This window comes from Leopardus geoffroyi, chromosome D3, assembly GCF_018350155.1.
Source record: "Leopardus geoffroyi isolate Oge1 chromosome D3, O.geoffroyi_Oge1_pat1.0, whole genome shotgun sequence".
NCBI lineage: Eukaryota > Metazoa > Chordata > Mammalia > Carnivora > Felidae > Leopardus > Leopardus geoffroyi.
In genome coordinates, this window is record NC_059339.1 from 10,656,898 (window position 1) to 10,677,046 (window position 20,149).

A 20,149-nucleotide genomic window follows, 5' to 3' on the forward strand; every position below is an offset into this window, starting at 1 on the left:
CTTTGTGCACAACCCCGGGAGCTCTTTCTACTTGCTAGGTGGGATACTGCCCAATGTGTGAATCACTTCATAAAGCCAATTCGATCTTCAAATTTACAAGCATTGAATTTTGTTTTTTAACAAGGGGAAAAGGAAAAGAGCCTCCAAGGATGACCTCTATCGCCTGTAAAGTAGTATTATTTCCTTAACAGCTTCTCAAACAGCATTTGCCAAGTGGCCACCCATTCTAACATGAACCCTACCGGAGAGGTACCGTTGTCATCGCCATTTCACAGATGGGGAAACTGAGGCACAAATAGGGCAGACGACGTAGCACGTATCAATCTGCCTGTTTGACCACAGGGTTGCCTCCCGAGGAGCCGACCGGCCGACGTCCACGCTGTGGGGGTGGGCAGAAATCTGGATTAAGGAAGTCAGCTGGAAACTCACCCTGTGAGTTTCGGTTTCTAGACTCTCTTCCTGTGATTTGCCGTTTCCTGGCTCTAGGCAAGGGAGTGGCGCATTCTCCTCTCTGCTGATCTGAGATCTACGGTTAGCAGCTGGCAGGAGCGGCGGGAGCGATGGGCATCTGGGGGTCGCATCTGTACTCCGTGCAGCCGGAGAAGCTGGAGGAGTTGATTCAGAACTCCCTGAGGCCCTATGGAGAATGTCAGAAACAGATCGATGACACGGTGAACGCCATCTGTGCCTTCCTGGAGGAAACCAGGCAGCTCCCCCAAGTGATATGTGTGGCTAAAGTGAGTGGAAGGCTGGGGTCAGGGCTTCTGGGAGCCAGGAGGTGCCGTGGCCACCGGAAGGAAGAGAGACATGGGGCTGAGCGCCTTCTGGGTGACAGGCCTTGGGTGAGGCAGGCTTCGCCTTGTCCTCTGCGCCCTCGAGTGGGGTGATGGATATGGTGTGGAGCCTAGGGGCACAGCTTTACGGTCCAGCTCTGCCTTTACTCCTGTGCGCCCCGCAGCAGGTTGCTCAACCTCTCTGTTTCAGTCTCTGAATCTGTAAAATGGGAGAGGAATAATACGCACCTCAAACGGTAATGAGGCTTAAGTATATAATGTTCTTAGTACAGGGTCTGGTACATAGTTGGTGGCCAATAAATGAGCTGTGATTACCCACTGTTATTGTTTCTATCCTCCCCATGTTACAGAGGAGTAAACAGAGGCCGGTTGAGTTCGGTAAAACTACCCGAAGGTGGCTCTGTGGTTTCTCAAGGGCAACAGGGGGCGTCTCTCAGCGGGTAGAAATGTTTGGTGCTATGGGCGTAAATCCCAGGGCTGAGGCTGGAGATTCCGGGCCTCTGGGGAGGAAAAGGTGCTGGGAAGGTGCTGGGACCCTAGGGTGGGAGGGAGTTAGAGATCCCCCAGCAACCCCCTCACGCTCACTAGCCCTGGAGCCCCGCTTCTCTTCAGTCACAGTGATTTCTGGCCGCTGCCTTATGCATGCCCAACAGCCCCAGCAGGAAAGGTACCTGGACACTCAGTGTCCTTTCGCCCTGGCCCAGATGAGGAAACTGAGGCACGAGGAAGTTATTTACTAGCTGGAGGCAAAGCTGGACTTTAAGCCCAGATAGTGTTGGGAGCATGAACCTTTTTTTTTTTTTTTTTTTTTTTTTTTTAAATCTCAGTCTTTTTTTCAACTTTCTTTTAAAGTTTAGTTTTGAGAGAGAGACTCTGAGACAAAGACAGAGCATGAGAGGGGGAAGGGCAGAGAGAGAGAGAGAGACACAGAATTTGAAGCAGGCTCCAGGCTCTGAGCTGTCAGCACAGAGTCCAACACGGGGCTCAAACCCACGAGCCGTGAGATCATGACCTGAGCCGAAGTCGGATGCTTAACCGACTGAGCCACCCTGGTGCCCCGGGAGCATGCACCCTGAACCGCTATGCCATCCTGCCTCTCGGTGTTGTTAACTTTTTTTCTAATTAACACAAAATGTAAGAAAACCAAAGTGCACAGAGCTGAGTGCCCAGTCCGGTGGATTGCCACAAACAACATAACCTGTGTAACCTACACCTACCCCCCGACCCTCCTCTGTATCAGGTTGCCTGATATAAATGAAATCACGCATGGTGGGGCTTTAGTGTGTGGCTTCTTTGACCCATCCTGCTTACAAAATTGATGTTGTATGTAGGCATGTGTTTATCATTTCGTTGCTGAACAGTATTCCAAGGTGCGAATACATCACATGTGTTCGTTCTATCGTCAATGGCCGTTTGAATGGCCTCCAGGCAGAGGCTCGTGTGAAAAGTGCTGCCGTGAGCATCCTATTCAGGTCTTCGGGTGGTCAGATGGTGGCCAGCCACTCAATTTTAGGACTACGGTGACATTCCTGGCTTTTGCTTGATTCGAGAAGTGTTATCGCCTACGGGGGCGCCCTGTGACGCCAAAGGGTCCAGATTCTCACGTCTGCTTCTCCATCGTTGACAGGGTGGCTCCTATGGCAGGAAAACGGTGTTGAGGGGCAACTCCGATGGTACGATTGTCATCTTTGTGAGTGACCTTGAGCGGTTTCAGGATCAGAAAAAGAGCCAAGATGAAATCCTCAGCAAGATCTGGCAGGGGCTGAAAACCTGTCAGCTCACAATGAAGCTGGAGGCCAGAATGGAGATCTGGAATCTCCATGGTGGGCTCATCTTCCAGCTGTCCACAAAATGGCAGAGCATCACTTTTGAGGTGCTCCCTGCTTACAACGCTCTGGGTGAGTGCTCCTGGGTGTGGAGGGCACTGGTCGGGAGGGGTGTGTTGAGGAAGCAAAGCCAAAGAAAGGGGTGGCAGGCAGCCATGTGGGTCCTCTAGGCTGGGGATGAGATAGATACCACTGGTATGCTCCAAAGTGGGGGACCACATACCTTCAAGAGAGGAGGTCCCTCCTGCCCCAGGCTTCCTCTCTTCTCTAGAACGTCCCCCCGCCCCTGCCCCCATCTCCTAATTGAGTTTGGAGAGAATGTCCTAGACTCTAGAATCTAGAGCAGAGTTTCTCAAACTGTGACAAGCACACAAATCAGCAGGGAACCTTGTGAAAAATGCAGGTTCTGATTCAGGAGATTGGGGCAGGACCCAGGACTCTGGATTTCTAACCAGGGCCATGCTGCCGGTCTGCACAACCATGCTTGGGGATTTGGTTGGAGTAAATGTTGGTTAGAGGAGAGGACGGGGCAAACATCTGCGAAAAGTTCAGCTGGGGCAGCATTTGGAGTCTGCTTTCTGACCAGGTCAACATCAAGGCAAAGGCAACTGGTTGGATGAATGGATGGTTGGTTGGTTGGTTGGTTGGATGGGTGGATGAATGGGTGAATAGATGTACAGGCATATGGATGGATGGATGGATGGATGGATGAACAGATGGACGGACGGATGGATGGATGATAGATTGGATGGATGGATAGATGGATGGATGGATGAATGGATGGATGAATGGGTGAATAGATGTACAGGCATATGGACAGATGGACAGACCGATGGATGGATGATAGATGGGATGGATGGATGGATAGATGTACAGACAGATGGACAGATGGATGGACAGATGTACAAATGGATGGATGATAGATTGGATGGATGAATGGAAGGATGGACGGGAAAGAAGGAAGGAAAGAAAAAGTTCAGCATGGTTTCCACTTAGTCTCAAGCACAGGTACATATAATCACAAACTTAAATGCCACAGCTGAAATTAAACCCTCTGTAAGCAAATAGGAAAACTGAAGGAAAGGAATGTCCCAGGGACACACAGCCAGTTACCGACAGAACTAGAATAAACGCCCAGATCTTCTAAACCCCAAGCCAGGATGCTTTTAGGATGGACACACACACACACACACACACACACATGCTTCGGTGACTCATATTCACAGAAAGGCAACCAAGTTAGAGAAAAATATTTGGAAGGTAGGCAGCTCTCAGTTCCTATCCAGGTCCCACCCCTTACCCATTTTTGCCAACTCTAAGATCAGACTAGAAATGGCTAGTTTACGGGGCCTTTATAGGATGGCAAGAGTTGAGAGGACGTGCCTACCTCAAACAAGGGCCGCAGTCGTGAAGAGACCCAGTGTAACTCAGAATTCTTAGGAAATCCTCTGCTCTCCTCTTGTTCAGAGCATGGTGGCTGGGGACTGGGTCAGAGCGCCCTCTTCTGGGTTCACCCCAACCTGCAAGGATGGTGTGAAAACGAGAAATACGCTCTTCCTTGTATGTGGTATCCAGAGGCTGCCACCAGATGGCGCTAGACTTACATCTTGCAAACCGAGATCCTTTTGGGAAAGGAAACCATGATGGCTTTCTGAGAAAAGTAACTTAGGGGTGAATTCTTAAATTCCTTTCTTTGCTAAATAGTTGCCCAACTAACGTGGCCTGTTCTCCACACCAGCTCCAGGCCAACTTCCACTGCTGTCCGGCTCCACTGCTGTCTCCCCAGGGTTTCGAACCCAAAGGCGAACTCTTCCTCTTAGGTGACTTCCTAGTGTTTGCGTTTCCTCACCTGTTAAATTAGTGGTTAATCGCGCCAACCACGTGGACTTTTGTGGCCCTGGCATATTTCCCGCTACCTGAAAGGGCTTAAACTGTGTCTGGCATAGAGTAGGCGCTCAGCGAGTGTTAGCTACATTATTGCCATCATCGAGGAGCCTAGAATGCTCTCTCCCTTGACCTCCTCGGGTGCCAAGAGCCCCGAACCATGTGTGGCTAAAAGTAGGAAGTCAGTAACTATCTGTCAGAGCGAATGAAAGGAACAAGCTGGCTGCTGGCTCCCCTTGTTTACGTGTTTGTAAAAAGTGCTTGTAAACAGTAGGGCTCAATGTAGCAAGAGTAGAGACCCTGAGGAAATCCTGGGATCTACTGACATGCCCCTCCCACTGCATCTCCTTCCTCACCCCACACCAGTGGTTCTCAAACTTCAGTGGGTGTCAGAATCACCTGAAACTTAGTTAAAAACAAAACACACACACACACACACAAAACCAGAGTCCCGAGCTGTCTCTACTGCAGACCTCCTGCAGAGCTAATTGGGGATTGAGAGACCCATATTCATTGACTCAGGAGGCTCCTGGGCCCTATTCCAGAGAAGCTGGGCAGCAGAATTCCAGCTGGTTTGAGAGCCACTCTCTGGCATCATGGGATCTGCTTCTGAGGGGAGTGTGCCTGCCTGTTGGCCTCTGACCCCAGCCTCCAGTACCCTGCCTTCACCTCGCCTGCCTCCTCAGAGTCCCCGCACGCTTGACTCTCTGAAACAGAACCTTCCCTGGCTGGGCTCAACAGCGGAATATATTGTCTGCGATACAGGAACCCTCTTTTCTTCCAGGTGAATGCCAGCCGCTCCAAGAGCATTTGTTAAAGAAGCCGTCGTTCCCCGCTAGTTTGGAATTCTCCCTTCCTCATTTATAACCGTGCTTTTGATCCCTCTGTTTCTGCTGACCTTGTCTTGGGCCAGCAGTTTTCACGACCGTGAATGCTAGACCACGTTTTGTTACCTAGCGAGGCAAGCCGCCCCTCACCTTTTGGGGGGAATACACCAGTTCCCTTACAGATGAGGCGACGGACGTGTGCTGTCGAGGCACGACAGACCCCCGCTGTTGGCTCCCCGAACACCGGAAGGTCTGTGCTTCTCTGTTGCTCCAGGCTTAAGCGAGAAGCCCAGCCCCCAGATCTACCGAGAGCTCAAAAGAGCCCTGGATATGACAAAAGCCCTGCCCGGCGAATTCTCCGTCTGCTTCACAGAACTCCAGCAGAAGTTTTTTCACAACCGTCCCAGAAAACTGACAGATTTGATCCTCTTGGTAAAGTACTGGTACCAACAGGTAACTTTCCAATTACGTCATCTACTGCCGGCATCCGTTTCCTTTCAAGCGAGAGCACTCACGTCCGGCGAAGTAGGACCCCCAGGTATACAGCCCATTGCACCTTTATGTCCCTGTAAGCAGCATCCAGATCGACATAGGACGCGTTCCCTGCGTCCCAGCAGCCGCTTGAAGCCCTCTCCCAGTGAATGCCCCCCCCCCACCGCCATGGCCGCCACCGTCCTGACGTCCGTCCCCACAAATCAGTTCGGCTCTTTTTTGAGCTTGATATCAATGGAATGGTACCACAGGCGCTCTGTGTCTGCCACTTTGGGGTCGACGTGATGCCTAAGACGTTCGTCTCTGCTGTTGTTGCCTATACTCGCACTCGCTCGCTGTCTTGTGGGATTCTGTTCTCTTGGTCTACCGCACTTGTATCTGCCCTGCTAGTGGGCGTTTGGGCCGCGTCCACATCGGGGCTATTACGAATCAGGTTGCCACGGATGTTCCCTTGCACGTCTTTTCGTCAGTTGCAGCACTCATTCCTCTTGAATAAATACACAGGGTATAAGCTATATGGATACGCGTGTGTAGATAGATACATGTACACACGACGTATTTGTAGATGTACGTGTGTATATAATAAACACATACGTAGGCTATATTATATATTATTACATAGTATATAAAACACATAGCATTACATAAGTATATCATATGCCATACGTAACGTTATATAATATTAAATACATATGTAATAATGTATACATTTCACTTTAGTAAGTATGGCCAACGTGAGTTTTCCCAAATGGCTGTACCTAATGACACCCCCATCGGCAACGTATGACAGCTTCAGGTGTCCCTTATCCTTGCCAGGACGTGACACTGTCACTCCACCACATTTTAGGCATGGTGTCATGTTCGTCACTGGGGGGGAAGGCGACTTCCCATAGACGTCCGACTCCTTGATTTCAGGCCCCCGGCATGGGGGGCCTGGATCCCCAGATGAGACACTGCCCCCTCTCTTCTCCCACAGTGCCAGGCAAAGCTGAAAGGGTCACCCCCGCTGCCCATGTATGCTCTGGAGTTGCTGACAGTCTACGCCTGGGAACAGGGGTGCGGAGCAGAAAACTTTGACATCGTGGAAGGCCTCAGAACCGTCCTGGGGCTAATCAAACAGCAGGAGCAGCTGTGTGTCTACTGGATGGTCAACTACAACTTTGAGAATGAGACGGTCCGGAACATTCTGCTGAGCCAGCTCCGGTCTTCAAGGTACCAAATGTGCCTCCACCCTCTCTCTCTACCTGTTGGTCTGCACGTCAGGCTGTGCCCTTTAGAGTGAGGGCTCAGCCCCATTCTTCCCAGCCAATGATGCACCAGAAGAATGCCAGCAGTGGTGGGTGGGTAGGGAGGCAAAGCGGGGTCTGTCCGAAAGGGGGAGCCTGACCAATGTTTTTTCGCATTCCAAACCATCGTCCTATTTTGTCTTGTCCCCAAAACAAACACTCAAGAGGGGGTTCCTGTATAGAAGGAAGGGACTAACCACTTTATTATGTTATTTTTTTAAAGTTTATTTATTTATTGAGAGACAGTGTGTGTGTGTGGGCATGAGCAGGGGAGGGGCAGAGAGAGGGAGAGAGAGAATCCCAAGCAGGCTCCCTCGCTGCCGGCACAGAGCCCAACACGGGGCTCGATCTCACGAACCGTGAGATCGATCGTGACCTGAGCTGAAGTTGAGAGTCGGACGCTTAACGGACTGAGCCACCCAGGCGCCCCCATTTTACTATGTTATTCGCAGAACATCTCTGCCAAGCAGAGAAGGCAGGAGCTGAGGGTCGAAACTCTCAGACGAAGCACCTCAGGAAATGAGAGGAAGCTTGAATACTTGAGTCCGGGTTCCCGGACGCCCCGTCCAGGCCTCGTTCCCCAACACGGGTTTCTTCTTCCGCGTGTAGCCCAACTGATTTTTTTTTTCATCTAATGGAATTCCTAGGCCGGTCATCTTGGACCCAGCCGACCCGACCAACAACGTGGGCAAAGATAAGGCGTGCTGGCAAATGCTGCAGCAGGAAGCTCGCATCTGGTTGTCATGTCTCAGCCCGAACGAGCCACCTGGGCCGTCGTGGAATGTTCTGGTGAGGGGGCTTTGCAAAGGCAGCTCGCGTCGTGCTGCAGGGAGGGCGGCCCGACACCCAGACTGGAGTCGGACCCCGAGAGCACCACATGTGGATGTCCTCGTGCTGCTGTGACAAAGGGGCTTACAGCGGCAGAAATTCATTCTCTCACAGATCTGGAGGCTAGAAGTCCAAGGTCAAGGTGGGGGCAGGGCTGTGCTCCCTCCGACGGCTCCAGAGGAGGGTCCTTCCTTGCCTCTTCCAGCTCCTGGTGGCTGCTGGTGCTCCTGGGCCTGTGGCCCTATGCCTCCCGTCCCCGCCTTCATTTTCACACAGCCTCCTCTGCTGTGTCTTCACAGCCTGTCTCTGCGTCTCCCTCCTTGTCTTCTTCTTTTTTCTTTGATGTTTATTCACTTTTGAGAGAGACAGAGCGCGAGCCAGGGAGGGACAGGGAGAGACAGAGACACAGAATCCAAAGCAGGCTCCGGGCTCCGAGCGGTCAGCACAGAGCCCGACGTGGGGCTCGAACTCACGAACCCGAGCCGAAGTCAGATGCTTAACCAACTGAGCCCCCCTGGGCCCCCCTGCAGGTTAGAGATCTCAATCGATGGCTGCAGGTGAGAGAGCAGGTGGTTAGGTCGTTTAGGACGTAAAGGAGAGGAGCCCCAGGCAGATCTACGGCAGCCGCCCCTGCAGAAACTGGAGAGCTGGTCAAGCGGCCGACTGTGGGGCAGACACAATGGCTTCCCCTCCCATCCCCCAAAGGGAAGCACATCTACCAACACGGGATGCCCCTGCGCTCTCAGAGCTCGTCGGAGAAGGACAGTCCAACGAGAACGTTGTCAGTCTAGGCCACGGAATCCACTCGGCTTTCTGGGGGTCACGGGGTGCCCATGAGGCCGGATAGAGGCCAACCAAATTCCACATTTCACAGACGCGGGACTGATTGACATCCGAAGTCCGGTGGGCGTGAATCTACCACTCCGTTTGGCACAGGAAGTTGAGAGCCAACTGAGCAAGGAAGTGGGATATAAGTGAGATTCCCAAATTCCAGGGCCCCTGGACAGGAAGGACCCCGAGGACGGGGAGCTCCCTGCCGGGATCCAGAAGGGATGTCGTACGGCCACTCCTTGTCCCGACGTTCACCGGACTCTGGTCTTTGCTCTCCGACCTCGATTTTCCCGGCTTCCTAAAACAGCTTTTAAAAAACTATCCCCCCCTCCCAGCTTTTATTCTGAAAACTTTCAAACGTATAGAAAGTTGCAGAAATGGTTCAGGGAACCCCTGTCTATGTAGACGCCCAAATATTTAACTTTTTACCCCTTTAGCTACGTCCCAGTGGTCCCCATCATCGGTGTCGTATTTGTTGTTTCCACTGAGCCCTCCGAGTTTGCTGCCAGAGAAGGACGTGCTCTCAGCTCACCGCACGCAGCTCCCGGGGGGGCTGGGGGCTGGCTGCCACCCCAAACTCTCCAGAACGTTCTGGGGTGTGTGGATGCAACAGCTGAGCGTTCTTCCCCCTTCCCAGCCAGCGCCACTGTATGCGACACCGGGCCACCTTCTGGATAAGTTCATCAAGGACTTTCTCCAGCCCGACAGAAATTTCCTGGACCAGATTGCGACAGCTGTTGACATCATCTGTAGATTCCTTCAAAAAAATTGCTTTCCACATTCAGCTACAAGAGTTCAGAAAACTGTCAAGGTGAGTACTGGCCTCTTTCCCACGGGGTCTGACCGGCAGGGAGCAAAGCGGTTCCCGGAGCCCGGCAGGCCCGCCCTGCCAGCGGCTGGAGGGCAAGGGAGGCGGGAGGAGAGCCGGGGAGGTGGGCACCTAGGACCCTGGCTGTCAGTAGGGGGCGCCCGTGCGCTGCGTACGTCATTAGCAGCACTCCGTTGGGCTTCCTGGGCCGCCCCTGCTCTTGGGTACCTGCCCCTCTCCGGCCCCTGCCTCCCCATCACCTTCTCCGTGGGTCTCCTCTTCTGTCACGTTCTCACCTTCCCAGCACAGGGGCTACAATTCAAACCCCGGCAGGTCCCAAGCTCCATGCACACTGAACCAAAGAGTGACCTCTTTCTTGCCTTGACCACCGGAGTCTGATTCATCCTGTCAACTGAGCTAGAGATTCAGCAGACTGGGTCGTTCTTGTCCATGGCTCGAAGGCCACGGGCTAACACGCTTCCCTCCGTCTGTGCGTCAGCGACCAGATAACCAACCGAGCCACCCAGGCGCCCCCTCCGTCCCACCCGAAGGGAGCGGGGAAGTGCCCATATGCTGCCAGACAGACCTGGGTGCTTGCTGCCCCGAGACGGGTCCAATATCCCATAAGCCAAATGTGGAGTCAGATGTCTCACAGAGGCTCATCGGGGTGAAAACAGGCCGAGTTCATGGGCAACGTTAGAATTGTCAAGGCCTGTTCTCCCCTTCCTTCCCGAGATCCCCATTAACACAATGGTAGAAAATAAGAAAACGTACGATGGCACATTGAAGGAGAAGAAAATAGGAGGGCGCCTGGGTGGCTCGGTCGGTTAAGCGTCTGACTTCAGCTCAGGTCATGATCTCGTGGTTTGTGAGTTCGAGCCCCGCGTTGGGCTCTGGGCTGACGGCTCGGAGCCTGCAGCCTGCTTCAGATTCTGTGTCTACCCCTCTCTCTGCCCCTCCCCTGCATGCACTCTGTCTCTCTGTCTCTCAAAAATAAACCTTAAAAAAGAAGAAGAGAGAACCACGGGCACACAGGAAGGTGCTTTCTTTCTTCCTGAAGTTGGTTGCGAGCTGGAAAGTGTTGTCTGCTGGGTGACAGGGAAGGAAGGTGTCACCTGGAGAAGGTGAGGAGGGGGCTGTGACCCGGGAGAGGCCGGCCAAGGCCAACACCTGCAGACCAGTTGCGTGAATGAAGCAGGCTCGAGCATCTGATACAGGAAACCAAACACCCTCCCCTCACCCCTAACCCGCTGCCGAGCATTTACTAATCGTGGGTAAAACAAACGTTTTCCTTGCAAATGTCGGGTGAACTTTCTGGGGCAACCAGGGCAGCAAGTGTGGAGGTTGGTGCCCTGAGCAGACCCCACCACACGTGCACTGGGATGGTTCTCCACGAGGCAGCTGGCTTCTCTCCAACTCGCCCTCAAAGACGCCGATAAGCTAAAGAGCTGTGCCTACAGGCTGAGCCCCTCCAAATAGACGGGCTGAGCCGGTATACTGCCTAGGCTGCCTCGTGCAGGGGTGGCCAAACCAGGGCCAGGGAGCTAAAAAATGAACTGACAGTTTTACAGAGTTGTTAGAGTAGAAAGGAAGGAGGAAGAGGAGGAGGGGGAGGGAGGGAGGGAGGGAGAAGGAGTGAGAAGGAGGGAGGAGGAGGAAGGGAGAGGAGAGAGGGGGGAAGGAGGAGGAAGAAAAAGAGGAGGAAGGAGGAGGAGGAAGGAGGGAGGAGGAAGAGGAGGGAGGGGAGGAGGAAGAGGAAGAGGGAGGAGGAGGGAGGAGTAGGAAGGGAGAGGAGGGAGGGGAGGAGGAAGAGGAGGAGGAGGGAGGGGGGAAGGAGGAGGAAGAAAAAGAGGAGGAAGGAGGAGGACGAAGGAGGGAGGAAGAAGAGGAGGGAGAGGAGGAGGGAGGAGGGAGGAGGAAGAGGAAGAGGGAGGAGGAGGGAGGAGGAGGAAGGGAGAGGAGGGAGGGGAGGAGGAAGAGGAGGAGGAGGAGGGAGGGGGGAAGGAGGAGGAAGAAAAAGAGGAGGAAGGAGGAGGAGGAAGGAGGGAGGAAGAAGAGGAGGGAGGGGAGGAGGAAGAGGAGGAGGGAGGAGGAGGAAGGGAGAGGAGGGAGGGGGGAAGGAGGAGGAAGAAAGAGAGGAGGGAGGAGGAGGAGAAAGGGAGGAAGAGGAGGAGGAGGGAGGAGGAGGGAGGGGGGAAGGAGGAGGAAGGAGGAGGAGGAAGGAGGGAGGAAGAAGGGGAGGGAGGGGAGGAGGAAGAGGAGGAGGAGGAGGGAGGGGGGAAGGAGGAGGAAGAAAAAGGGAGGAGAAGGAGGAGGAGGAAGGAGGGAGGAAGAAGAGGAGGGAGAGGAGGAGGGAGGAGGAGGAAGGGAGAGGAGGGAGGGGGAAGGAGGAGGAAGAAAAAGAGGAGGAAGGAGGGAGGAAGAGGAGGAGGGAGGGGAGGAGGAGGGAGGAGGAAGTGGAGAAGCCTGTGTGGCAGGGACATACATACCCCACACTTAACTATCTGACCCCGTACAGAAAGTTTGCAGACCCTTGTACCTAAATCATGAATATTCATCCTGGGATCCCCAGATCCCCAGAGGAAACACGAATGAGGGAACAAACGAGAACTTTTAGCGTACTGATTGCATCCAGTTTGATTTCTCTCAGGTGACAGGAATCCAGACAAAGCTAAATACCCTTTAGGAGGCATCTCTAGAAAGTTGACTTGAGCAGCAGGTAATTTGCAACTAGCCCATCTGTTGTTTGTGTGCAAATAAGTATATGGAAGGTCATGAGAAAACCTTTGGAGCCAAACTATCCCAGGAAAAGGTGAACATCCTGCTTTGAACTCAGCAGGACCCTAACCTGGAACTACCCCCTCGGCAACCTCACTGGCACCGGCCCACGCGGGCAAGGGGCTCAGGGTCTAGAAAATGCTCTAACTCAGCTTGCCTTTCTTCGCTAGGGAGGGTCGACCGGCAAAGGCACGGCTCTGAAGACGGGCTCCGATGCCGACCTCGTGGTGTTCCCAGACTCGCTTAAAAGCTACACCTCCCAAAAAAGTGAGAGGTGCAGTATCATCAAGGAAATCCGTAAACAGCTAGAAGCCTGTCAGCAGGAGAAAAAGCTCGAAGTGAAGTTTGAGATTTCAAAATGGAAGGCTCCCAGGGTGCTGAGCTTCTCTCTAAAATCCAGAGTGCTCAACGAAAGGGTTGACTTTGATGTGCTGCCTGCATTTAATGCGCTAGGTGAGACCCCCCAGACCTCAGCTTCTGGAGGAGGAAAGATGGGGTCTGGGGTGATGGGGCCAGGCGGGTGGAGGGAAAGCCACGTGACTTAGTGATGATGACTCACGGGTCTAGTGCCCCCAGCAGGTAGCAGGAGTCATAGCAACAACACCTTACCCCTGTGGACATCTTTTTTTTTTTTCTTTGTTTTTAAAAAAATTTTTTTAATGTTTATTTTGAGAGAGAAAGAGAGAGAGCGCAGGCTCCAGGCTCTGAGCTGTCAGCAGCTCCCCGACACGGGACCCGAACCCACAAACTGTGAGATTGTGACCTGAGCCGAAGTTGGACGCTTAACTGACTGAGCCACTCAAGCACCCCCCTCCCCACCATGGACATTTTCATTCTCCTTGGTCACTTAAGTATCCCGAGGATGTCCAGCACCCACATCTTATATGGGTCCTGCGGTATGACTCATAATACCTATCAAAGAATGGGGTGCACAGGAGTTCTGTACACATTTATAGATAAAACGCTTCAGGTATTAGTGAAGGAAATTAACAAACAGACTGTGGGAAGAATTCTGAAGCAAAGGCAAGAAATCTGAGTGCCGTCAATCTTAGGAAAAAAATCTACTTTGGAAATCCAATTGATGAATGACAGATACATCATTTTGTATTAACAGGAACCAAGGTGAGGCGCCTGGGTGGCTCAGTCGGTTGCACATCCAACTTCGGCTCGGGTCACGATCTCACAGGTCGCGAGTTTGAGCTCCACATCGGGCTCGCTGTTGTCAGCATAGAGCCTGCTTTGGATCCTCTGTCCCCCTCTCTCTGCCCCTCTCCAGCTTGCGTATGCTCTCTCTCTCAAAAATAAATAAATCTCAAAAAAAATGTTTTAAGAAAAAAAAAGAAAGCAGGCTATTGCAGACATTCTTCAAATCAGAATCAAGAAGAATCTGGTACCTTCCCTCCGAATGGTTCTTAGTGTCTCTAGAGAGGAAATAACAGTATAGATTAGGGTTTGGCTAATTTTTTTTTTTTTTTTTTTTTTTTAGTAAAAGCAAGGTGGCAAGTATTTTCAGCTTTGAGGACCATACAGTGTCTGTCACAATTACTCAACTCTGCCACTGTACCCTGAGAGCAGCCAGGGACAATACGTTAGCAAAGTGCATGGCAGCGTTCCAATAAAACTTTATTTGCAAAAACAAGAAGTGGGCCAGATTTGGCCTACCGGCCATAGTTAGCAAACTGCCCATCGGCTCAGTCTAGAAGATCTTTCTGGGGGTGATGAGAATGTTATATACCTACTGAGAGCTTGAAATGTGGCCAGTAGGACTGAGGAACTAAATTTTTAGTTTTGTTTCCCCTTAATTAAGTTGGATGCCTATAACCACATTGGACAGTGCAATTCTAGATGATACTTTAGTAATAGCACTGCATTCATATAGACTGTATAATTTTTAAAAATATCTCATTACTCTGGAGATGCTCCCAGTATCTTCGACATCAGTCATTCAAATATACTAATCGAGTTCCAAGTCATTTCCCAGGATTCATTGTATTTGTGAAAAATGTTTGAAAATGGTTCCTTTTGAAAATTTAAATTCAAGTTAGTTAACATACAGTATAGTCTTGGCTTCAGGAATAGAACCCACTGATTCATCTCTTACAAAGGACACCCGGTGCTCATCCCAAAAAGTGTCCTCCTTAATGCCCGTCACCCATTTAACCCACTCCCCCACTCTACCCCCCTCCAGCAACCCTCAGTTTGTTCTCTGTATTTAAGAGTCTCTTATGGTTTGCCTCCCTCTCTGTCTTTGTCTTATTTTTCCTTCCCTTCCCCTACGTTCTTCTGTTAAGTTTCTCACATTCCACATAAGAGTGAAATCATAGGATATCGGTCTTTCTTTGACTTATTTCACTCAGCATAATACCCTCCAGTTCCATCCATGTTGTGGCAAATGGCAAGATTTCATTCTTGTTCGTGGCCGAGTAGAACATATATATCCTATCTTCTTTATCCATTCATCAGTCGATGGGTATTTGGGGTCTTTCCATACTTTGGCTATTGTCGATAGGACTTCGATAAACATGGGGGTGCACGCGTCCCTTCGAAACAGCACACCTGTATCCCTTGGATACATTCCTACTCGTGCAATTGCTGGGTCGTAGGGGAGTTCTATTTTTAACTTTTTGAGGAACCTCCCCACTGTTTTCCAGAGCGGCTGCACCCGTTTGCACTCCCACCCGCAGTGCATAAGCGTTCCCCCTTTCTCCGCATCCTCGCCAACATCTGTCGTTTCCTGAGTTAATTTTAGCCATCGCACAGGTGTGAGGTGGTATCTCGTTGTGGTTTTGATTTGTGTTTCCCTGATGACGAGTGATGTTGTGCATCCACATGGGAAGGCACAATCTAAATATCTCCCCTGTGCTAGGTCAGCTGAACTCCGGCTCTACACCCTGCCCCAAGGTCTACGCGGAGCTCATTGACCTGTATAAATCCTCAGACGCCGAGGGGGGAGAATTTTCCACCTGTTTCACGGAGCTGCAGTGCAACTTCGTGGCCTTCCGACCCACCAAGCTGAAGGATTTAATTCGTCTGGTGAAGCATTGGTACAAACAGGTACGGCTGCTCGTATTCCAGCGAACCGGTTATCGTCACATCAGTACGTAACCAGTGTTCTGTGTGCCCACGCTCTCCCACGCTGGGGGGCTGAGCCACTTTCGGGAATCTGTCCACTGATCCTGACTGTCTCTGTGCGTCCCGTCACCAACCCCCATTAAGTGGGGCAAGGTAGGGAGCACCCCCTCCCATCAACACCACCGCGGGTGGTTTATTTTACCTTTGCTTTGACACCCAGAGAACTCCGCGGGAACCCAGGTTACTCTGCGTACAAAGGGCGGATGAAGTTGGGATTTGCGTGCCTACAGGTCGGCGGCACGGCTGACCTGCTCCGCGCCCATAAGAGGCACAGATGCCATCCTTGGAAGACAGGCGGGACCAGGGGCTGCATTTTCTCTAACCGTTAGCCTGCCTTCGCTTCCGTCACCTGTCTCGCACACAAGGGAGTGTCCGAGAATTTCCATGACAGCAGACCTCCGGCACAGTGCCGGCTCTTTCCTGACACGCCTCCTGCCCGCGTCCAGCTCCCTGAAGCCTGAGGCGGACCCTGGGCCCCGTGGTTTCCATCCCAGAAGCTCAGAGAAATGGCCACACCCCCAGCCCCGGGGTGCTCAGAGGGCTTGAGGCTGCGCTGTGACCTCGAGCAAGTCCCTTCCCCTCTCTAACCTGCTTGTCTTCATCAGAAACATCCATCTGTGCCTGCTTGGTGGGGTGGCCAGAGGGTTAGGGATGACCCGTAGAATGTCCGGCCCCACAGCCAGCACACGGCAGGGGTTTTCTCAACGGTAGCTGTATTACAACTCCAGGGAGTGCTGGATGGTTGGAGCAGAAGGCGGAAACCTGCATGTGCTGCTGAGGGAGCCCCTGCAAAGCTACCCTGCTCAGACCTCCCCCAGACCATCCCATGGGCCCTGCGGCTCCTGACCCAGTTGCCCTGCTGGGGCCCCAGCGGTCATCAGCGTGCGGTCTCCGGCAGGCTGGCTGAGCTCACTGCACCTCCCTGCTCTCACCAGTATCGTCTGACGTCCCCCTCTCCCCTCAGTGTGAAAGGAAACTGAAGCAAAAGGGGTCTCTGCCCCCGAAGTACGCCTTGGAGCTGCTCACCATCTACGCCTGGGAGCAGGGGAGCGGGGCAGAGAATTTCGACACCGCCGAGGGATTCCGGACGGTCCTGGAGTTGGTCACAAAATACCAGCAGCTCTGTGTCTTCTGGACGGTCAATTACAACTTTGAGGATGAGACCGTGAGGAACTTCCTACTGACCCAGATCCAGAGAACCAGGTGCTCCAAACCCTGCCCCTTCCTTTTTTTTTTAATCTTTATTTTTGAGAGAAAGAGAGAGAGAGAGAGACAAAGCATGAGCAGGGGAGGGGAAGAGAGAGGGAGGCACAGAATCCGAAGCAGGCTCCGGGCTCCGTGCTGTCAGCACAGAACCTGACACGGGGCTCGAACTCACAAACCGTGAGATCATGACCTGAGCCGAAGTCGGTCGCTCAACTAAGCCACCCAGGCGCCCCCTGCCCCTTCCTTTTCTTAACCTGACTCCCTCCGATGCTATTTCAGCGACCCGGATTCTCCTCCCTGGGGTCATGATTCGTGATTCCCCATGTTTGAAGCAGAAGAGGGAGTTTGGTGGGGGTGGAAAGGTGCCGACCAACAGAACTTGCCATAGTCTCTGGGGAGAAACTCCTCGGGGCTTGGGGATGGGAGAAAATGTCATCCAGGAGGAACAGAGAAGGAAGGACCAAGGTACCAGGAGCCTGGGATGCGTGTGGATTCGTTAGCAGGTCTTAGAGGTGTGGGAGTAGACATGTGTCCCTGGGAAATAATGCTGTCATTCCTTCATGGCCGATTCATCCTACCAGAGGGAGTTTTATTACATCAGATTCTACCTACCCTTTCAGATCTGTACCCCACAAGACCGCTATCCTTCAAGAATAGCGGGGAACCTTAGTGGAGCGATTCAGTGCCCCCAGCAGAGCACAAAAACAGAGGACGCAACAAGAAAGAAAAGAAAAAAAAGCTTTGAGAAGGAATAGAGGGGAAGAAGGAGAGAACAAGATACCATGGGCTGCCTCCTGCGGGTGTGGCCCACATGACATTACAATTGATTCAATCCCGCGTCATTTTTCAACTGCCCTAACGTGAAGGAAATGTGTATATTATGCCATCCTGTGTATACTAAGTGACACCTTTCAAAACACTTCCGACAAATGTAATTGAATTCTAGAAAATTACTTTGAGCTATATCAGAATATTTGAGTTACTGGCGTCTAAAACATAGGACACATTATTTTACGGCTAAGCGTAGAATGGGGCCCCCGTTCTGAGGCCACTGGTTTAAAAACATTTTTTAAATATTTATTTAGTTTTGAGAGAGAGAGAGAGAGAGAGAGAGGGCAAGCAGGAGAGGGGCAGTGAGAGAGGGAGACCCAGAATCCCAAGCAGGCTCCAGGCTCTGAGCTGTCAACACAGAGCCTGACGCGGGGCTTGAACTCATGAACCGTGAGATAACGCCCTGAGCCAAAGTCAGACGCTTGGGCCACTGAGCCACCCAGGCGCCCCTGAGGCCACTGGTTTTAAAAAGTATGCGTGTAATGCTCCTGTGTCTTCTTCAGGCCCGTGATCTTGGACCCGGCTGACCCCACTGGTGACGTAGGTGGAGGGGACCGATGGTGTTGGCATCTTCTGGCAAAAGAAGCTACTGAATGGCTGTCCTCTTTCTGCTTCAAAGATGGGACTGGATATCCTGTACGATCGTGGAAAGTGCCAGTAAGAATAATCTAAAGGGAGGGTCATCCGGAGGATTACCCTGTGACAAGCTTAAATCAAAGAGCTTCTCCTGCCATAGCAACTTGGAATTCATTCGGCCACAAGTAACAGAGAGCCCAACACAGGAGCTGACACAGTTTGGCTTTTTCCTTCCCGTTACAAGAAATCCTAAGGCAGGGCATCCAGGACTCATGCAGCAGCCCCACGGTGCTTTCCTACCAGCGGGTCTCCTCCCCACGGCACTGTTGGCATTTAAGGGTCCGACGATTCTTGGCACTGGGACTTGTCCTGGGCTGTGTCAGGTGCTGAGCAGAATTCCTGATCTCTACCCACTCGAGGCCACAATTAAAAATGTCTCTGGACATTTGCCTCATGCCATGCGGGGAGCAAAATGCCCACCCCGCCCCCGGGGTGAGAACCCAGCTTTAGAAGCTAACTCTGGAGTTTGCTTCAGTGATCAAGATCCCCACTACGGCCAGTCGGCAAAAATTGTCCCTGGGCATCCTGACCTTCTCAGATACACTTCCTTCTTTTTTTTCTGACTCTTTTAACCAACGCTTTTAACTGCTTCGCCTATGTGTTATTCTCGCACATGTATTTCTTTCTTTCTAGACAGTGCAGACTCCAGGAAGTTGCGGATGTTCTAGGATCCTGGAATGCTAATGCTAGAAGAAACTTCTAGAGGTCATCTGGCAGCTGCTTTTCAAAGAACCAGTTCGCTGCGTAGAATCGCAATCCCTTGGCAATCTCCACCACTCCGTCTCTCGCTTCTTCGGCTCCTCTTGAAATCAAGACCACTAAGCCCTTCATAGCGTCACCCTGCTGAACTCTTGCTCTGTAAGTGACCCGCCTTAACAAAAATACCTGCTCTCATCCAGCTTCGTGGGCGCCATATTTCTCCCAGCCATTGTGTTTCATGGGCGCCATATTTCTGTCAACCGTCGTGTGTTTTCCAAGTTGCTCCTTCCTTTTCTTTCAAGCCTTAGCACGGGGATCTCTCCGTGTTCCCAAAAGGAAGCCCTTCACCGGCCACTCGGTTCCTATAATTCCATGACCTTGCTCTCACGCTCCTCCACATTGCCCGCCTCTTGTCTGTTTCCCTCCACCCCTGCTGCACCTGCTGAATTGAAGGTCTCCCCAGCCAGTCGTGAGCCAATGTCTTTTTTAGCCCTTTAAACCCTCCAAAGGCTTGGATTATAACTGTTGCCTTACATACATAATAGCTTATTGTCTTTTCCTTCTGAGCCTACATTTCCCCCCATCCAAGAGTGCCTTCTTGCCAAAGCTAAAGGCTTTATGCTCTGGCTTTAGCTTCAGAGATACTTGAATGTCTAAGTGTTTTAACCTCATCCATCCGCTTAAAGTTTTATTAACACCACATATACTAACTGTCATATAATAAGGAATGTATCTAGTCTTTGTCCCCAGATCCTGGCACAGAGCTTCAGAACCCCTTGGAATTATCTGATAGGAGACTCTTTTCCATTCATAAGGAGCCCCTTCCAACCATCCCTGAGTTTATGCTAACTAGGTGTGGGCCCTTAGGTAACAGCTTCATGGGAAGGACTGGCCGTGCCCCAGAAATGCCAGGCATGTGATTAGAGGGTTGCAGCCCCCAGCCGCGTCCCCCCCAACCTCCCAAGAGGAGAGGGGGCTGGAGATTGAGTTCAAGCACACGGCAAACGATTTAATTAATCGTGGCTCTGTAATGAAACTTCCAGTCCAGACTCTGGACAACAAGGCTTGGAAAGCTTCCTGGTTGGCGAACATATCAGGGTGTGGTGACGGTGCATCCTGACTCCATGGGGAAGGGAGTTTCTGCCCTTGGGACCCTTCCAGCCCTCACTTCCTGTGGCTGTTCGTCTGTATCCTTTATAATAAGATGGTGATTTAAGTCTGGCATTCCCCCTGAGTCCTGTGAGTCATTCAAGCAGGTTATTGAACCTACAGGGGGTCATGGGAAAGCCCT

General features: G+C 51.9%; 1 protein-coding gene across 2 annotated transcripts; it reads left to right on the forward strand.

Moving 5' to 3' along the window:
• The first annotated feature begins 413 nt into the window (after nucleotides 1–413).
• Nucleotides 414–20,085, forward strand: OAS2 (2'-5'-oligoadenylate synthetase 2). Of its 2 annotated transcripts, none has more exons than XM_045459356.1 (11): nucleotides 414–737; nucleotides 2,422–2,692; nucleotides 5,606–5,784; nucleotides 6,800–7,035; nucleotides 7,757–7,898; nucleotides 9,406–9,579; nucleotides 12,525–12,807; nucleotides 15,221–15,408; nucleotides 16,451–16,689; nucleotides 18,027–18,180; nucleotides 18,793–20,085. In XM_045459356.1, exons 1-11 carry the CDS (start codon nucleotides 561–563, stop codon nucleotides 18,841–18,843), a joined length of 2,094 nt encoding a protein of 697 aa, XP_045315312.1. In that variant the 5' UTR covers nucleotides 414–560; the 3' UTR covers nucleotides 18,844–20,085. The 2 variants fall into 2 exon arrangements, with proteins under 2 accessions (XP_045315312.1, XP_045315311.1); XM_045459355.1 differs by having other exon boundaries at nucleotides 444–737; nucleotides 7,748–7,898.
• The last annotated feature ends 64 nt before the right edge of the window (nucleotides 20,086–20,149 follow it).

Excerpts from the sequence above, each read along its gene's own strand:
- OAS2 (XM_045459355.1), top strand. The coding sequence starts at position 561 with ATGGGCATCTGGGGGTCGCATCTGTACTCCGTGCAGCCGGAGAAGCTG. Across the intron at positions 2,693-5,605 it reads CCCTGCTTACAACGCTCTGG|GCTTAAGCGAGAAGCCCAGC; the intron begins GTGAGTGCTCCT and ends CTGTTGCTCCAG. Across the intron at positions 18,181-18,792 it reads TACGATCGTGGAAAGTGCCA|ACAGTGCAGACTCCAGGAAG; the intron begins GTAAGAATAATC and ends CTTTCTTTCTAG.